Source organism: Pterocles gutturalis, unplaced genomic scaffold (genome assembly GCF_000699245.1).
Source record: "Pterocles gutturalis isolate BGI_N339 unplaced genomic scaffold, ASM69924v1 scaffold24715, whole genome shotgun sequence".
NCBI classification, from domain to species: domain Eukaryota; kingdom Metazoa; phylum Chordata; class Aves; order Pterocliformes; family Pteroclidae; genus Pterocles; species Pterocles gutturalis.
Genome location: NW_010138955.1, coordinates 33,822 through 38,810, shown reverse-complemented (window position 1 = coordinate 38,810; position 4,989 = coordinate 33,822). Strand labels below are relative to the sequence as shown.

The window sequence follows — 4,989 nt, the reverse complement described above, 5'->3', positions numbered from 1 at the left end:
CGCTTCCTGCAGGGACAGCGGAGGGGAAGGGAGGAGTGAAGGTCCCCTCTGTGCCCTCATACACCCCCCGCCTGGCCTGTGCCGTGCTCTGGGCTCCTGCAGCCCCTCGCCTCAGCCCCTCACCTCAGCTTCTCAGTCTCTCCTCAGACCCGCTGCCCCTGCTCCACTCAGAAATTCTCTCCTGAAGGCTGCTGGCCTTCCTGGGGCACTGGCTCCTGACCCGGGTTGGGGGTGTAGGGCAGCGCTGTGGTAGCATTGGGCTGAGGCTGATGGCTGGCAGCGCCTGACAGGGCTTTGGCTGCTCTGGGCAGCTTGTGCTGAAGGCCACGGGGCTTCGTCTGTGGAGCTGCGTGGAGCAAATAATACAAAACCATTCTGCACTGCTCCTGCCATGCTGCCGGCTAACGAGGGTCTGGCTGGGACTGCCTTTGCCCTCTCTTTGCAGCAGAGAGAGGGAGGTGTCCTCAGGGGGGCTGTCACAGTGAGCTGTGGTTGTAAAATAAATCCAAACTTCTCAGCAGGGAGAGCCAGGAAACGAAAAGGTGCCTTTGGGAACAGAGCAGAGCTCCAGGAAGCGGTTCTTCGCCTTCTGGATCACCATCAGAACCTGAATGACCTCCTCCTGGAGGTAGGAGTGAGCGGTTTGGGATGTAGGGGTCAGGCGGTGGATCACGGGAGATCCCAGCTGGAGCTGGGTTCCACCAGGGTCCTTCCTAGGGCAACTGTGGAATGAACGTCCCAGGAACATGTTTTTTTTCATAAGTGAAAAGAAAAACCAGCACTGTGGGAGTAAGCTGAAATTTAGAGTACTGTGTTGCAGAGATGAGATTCTTTTTCCTTTATTCCTCTATGTTTTATTGTAACTATGCATATGTCTCTTGTAATGTGTCCTGAAATCTCTGGTTTACCGTGACTGTGTGGGAGCTTGGTGTTAATTTCACTTCAGTTGCTCCAGCCCCAAGGATGCCAGGGCTGCTCAGTGTGCTTTAGAGGAAGGAGGCTTGTAAAGGTGTGTAATAGACATCTAAGAGTGTGATGGTTTTGTTTGGCTTCCAGGTGGAAGATTCAGTCAAGCCAGCTGGACAGGATGGTGCAGAGCACCAGGAAGTATCGTCAGAATCGTTTATAGGTGAGTGAAAGAGTATCTACTGGAGACAATTGAGAGAAAGAACTTTTCTTTATGTACTGAATTTCTGCCTGTTAAATGCAATCCCATTTTCACTTTCTTGTCCTTGTTCTGGTCTCCCATTTGTCTGCTAATTTCTTACTTGTCTGGTGATGACACCACTGGCAAGGTCTGATTCTTAAATATTTTTGATTATTTGAAAGTGTTACTGTGAGCTCCACAAGACTAAAATACAAAAATCTGCTTAGCAAGGATATTCCACTGCTGCCCCTGGTTGTTCTGCTCCTGTTTTAGTACAGTAAAGGGACGATGCATGGAAATAAAAATGATTTGCAACAAATGACATCTGTGCTGGAAGGGGTTTAAGACTTGGGACTTGTCTCTTCATAGTCCTGTGTTCAAACCCTTTCTTCTCCCTTGTTGTCAGCTTTCTGCCTTTTTTTTTTTTTTTTAAGTCTCTGTTCTGCAGGAACAGGCCTCAAGACTGGGTGTACCCACAGCAATCTTGGCAGCCAAAAATGCTGTTACCAACATCGAGCGGATCTGCCAGGTTTCTGCAAACCCCACCCAAGTCCCACTGCTGAGCCCGGACCAAAGAGTAAGGGAAAAGGTTGACATCTGGTTTATCAAGAAAACAGTAATGTTAGGTTTGACTTTAAACCCAGTTTATCTGTTCTGAGGAAGTCACCCAAACACATAGGACCTCCGTGGCCGATTATTCATTTATGCATCCGATATGCTCACAGAATTACGGCATTCTTCTACTCAGGAAAGCGGCTGTTTTTGACAGCTTGGAAATAAAGTTTTCTGTCTGTCGCTGAAGCGCAGCGTTGCACAGGTCTCTCTAAGTGAATCCTGTGTCATCACCTCTGGTGTACCTCAGGCTTGGTCTCTTTAATCCGTGTTTCCATCTTTATCGATCATTTGTGGTGTAGCCAGGCGTGGCGATGGCCATCGTACAAAAGCTGTGCCGTGGCTGCTGGCTCGAGCCCGCTCTGAGGAGCTGTTGGGCGTCACTGCTGCCAGCCTGGCTGCCTTTGGTTCAGCCTTCAGATGAAAAGTTCAGGTCTCTCCTGTGAATTTTCTTTACCATTCAAGCCTTTAAAAAGCAGTAAACAGGGAAAAGCAACAAACTGTTTTTCTAAGAATGTGTTATTTACAAAGGCAATTATTTCTGCTTCGTTTCTGGGTGATTCCAGAAGAGGTTGTCTTGTTTGCTCCAAACGGTGAAGGATTTGCTGGCGCACAATGTGTTCTGTCGCTCGCTCTTCTGTCAAGATATGTGGAAAATGAAGGTAAGGACTCACGGAGAAACGTCGCTGCGTTACAGACCATTTGGACTTCACCTGTGGGATGTGGTAGTGTGTTTTCACCCCTCCTTCCCCGTGAGGGCCGGGGATTGCTGTTCAGTGCACTAGTGAAGTGCTGTGGTTTCCGTTCCGTTTCCCTCGGTGGTTTTTTTGGTGACCTGGAGCGGTCTTGCCACTGTTCTGCCCTGCTCTGGTTGACTGCAGCCATGAACTCCTCCTGAGAATGACTGTGGTCCTTCTGACCTTTCAAAAGCATGAACTTAATTTTAAATGGTGGAGGTTTTGTTCCTTTTTTTTTATTTTAAAGCAAGTTCACTGGGAGCTTCCTTGCCTCAGTAGCGGGATTTGCTTTTTCAAAGAGGACTTAACAGAGGTTTGGGTGGGTGAGTTATTAAAATTGCATGGCTGCTTCTGAGAAACTGCCACAATGGAGGGTTGACAGTGCCTTGGTGACCAAGCCTTGGTTTTGAGGAGTGAGGCAAGCGGCACTCTTGCGTCTCATTGTCTGATTCTCCGTTTGTACTGCGCGCCGCCAGCCCTCCCTGGGAACCAGCTAGGAAGGGCACAGCAGTACAGAGCCTGGAGCTGCAGCACGGTGATGCGATTAAACTCGTCTGAGGCAATGCTGCAGTTAATAGAAGTTTTGGGGGCATTGTTTTCTTTCCTGTTTGGCTTCACCACCTCGCTGTTCTCAATGAAATACGCTCGTAACTCTCCATCAGCTGGCATGTGGGTTTGCTGCCTGGGCTGAGCAATCCAGAGGGATTACCTGGGCAGCGCTGGAGCTCCCGGCTGGCTGTGGGGTCCCAGAAGTGCTTTGCCAGCGATATTTAGGGCATCTTTGGTGTTCTGGTTCTCTGCTCTATTTATCTGGGAATGGTGATAAGCCTGAGTGGGTTCATGCAGAAAATGGCTTGAGAGAAACAGATAGATTTTAGCAGATAAAAGGCTGCATTGCCTCACAAACGTGTTGTCTTGATTTCATTTGGGTGGTTTATCTTCTTAAGATAAATGATGTCTAAGGGGAGTGAAGGACTCTCTGTGAGTGGGGCAGTTTTGATTGCTCGCTGCTCTGGTGGGAAAGAAGGAAGAGGCAGATCTGCCAGGATAAAGAGGCATGCTCTAGTCTCAAATGTCAGACCCTGGGCTGAAAATAGTATCCCTGTGTTTTGTAGGCTGATTAAGATCTGCTTGTTCTCAGGCAGACATGGAGATCAAGTGCTGCTGTGTAATTGAGATTGTTACTGTAAAGAATTAGGTTGCCGAAGTTAAAGTATATGGGTGAGTTTAGGGTCACGCTACCAGGGAGCTGCTGTTCGCTGCAGAAATCTCGTGGGGTTCTTCTCCTGAATGGCTTGTGTGCCCGGGACTCCCGGGTGCCTCTTCCTTCACAAGGCGTGAGGGTTTTGTTTCTTGCTTGGAGCATTTCTGTATGGAGGCTGGAATGAGCAGAAGCTGCTGCTGCTGCACCATTTTCTCTGCCCGGTGCACCCTGGAGCCCTGTTTTCCTGGCACAGGACACCCTCCAGGAGGGCAGCAGGGAGGCCCAATGGGCGGCAGTTCCATCCGCACGGAAGCGATGCTGATGGCAAGCCGGGAGTTTAGGAGCTGCCCGAGCAGCGTTGGGCTTTCCTCTGTGTCCAGCAGCCTCTCTGCCCATACAGCTGCAGTGTCTCCTGTAGTCTCCTCTTGGGAGATGGATTTGAGAGCAGCAAACTTGCTTCAGAGACTAATAAACAATTAACAGGCTAAGCAATAATTCTCTAATCTGTTTCTGGATCTGAATAAACAAGATGTGAAATTTAGTGGCATTACCTGTTTTCTGGGACATCCACTGCTCCTTAGAACAGGCAGCATCAGTGTTATTCCAGAAGGACAAAGAGGGATGTGTTTATTTTGCCATGAAATGTAAAATGGTGATGCAGCAACGACCCTGAGCCATGCAAAACTTGTAGGAACGAAAAATCAAATATAATCTCTCCTCATCTGGTGTTTCCTATGTTGTCGTTCTAAAATTTGAATGAGTTCTGGATAGTTTGAATAAACATAATTTATTTTTTAGATCTAGTTTATGTCAGCCAATGTTAATGTTAATTGCAAAATGCAGACTGTGAGCTAATTGTGACATCTCGTTAGGACCCTCCAGTGCTGGAAGCTGTGTGGCACCTGCACAGAGGCGACATCGTGGGACTGGGAGAGCTGCTGGAGAGGTGAGCAGGGGTTTATAGGTTTGCAGATGTATTTAATCTCGTAAAGCCTATTGAAAGGTAATCGGGGATTAGTCATGAACATTCTGGACTGAGAATATAGTCGGATGCTGGCAAGCGATCAGTTTAGCAGGGCTGAAGAAGCTGCCCTGGGTCGGAGAGGTTACTCTGGGCTAATTAGCGCCGGTTAAGGTGCGGGGGCTGTTGTCTGATGGCTGCTGCCGCATCAGCCACAATGCCAAGTGAAAGGGTTGGGTGAGAACCACGCTGCAGCCGTCCCAGGTGATGCTTTATCTCGGACGGCTGCGTGGGGGCAGTTCCCATGCTGTGGGGAGGCCTCGGTAAC

General features: G+C 49.0%; 1 protein-coding gene across 1 annotated transcript in view; it reads left to right on the top strand.

The window, feature by feature from the left end:
• Positions 1-521: 521 nt before the first annotated feature.
• Positions 522-4,989, top strand: part of FANCA (Fanconi anemia, complementation group A) — a gene marked incomplete at its 5' end in the record, with an annotated part of 33,764 nt that continues 29,296 nt past the window's right edge. The window contains 5 exons of the mRNA XM_010083208.1: positions 522-628; positions 1,057-1,129; positions 1,582-1,724; positions 2,326-2,421; positions 4,573-4,646. Of these exons, the coding sequence (XP_010081510.1) occupies positions 522-628; positions 1,057-1,129; positions 1,582-1,724; positions 2,326-2,421; positions 4,573-4,646 (493 nt within the window). The remainder of the gene's footprint in view (positions 629-1,056; positions 1,130-1,581; positions 1,725-2,325; positions 2,422-4,572; positions 4,647-4,989) is intronic.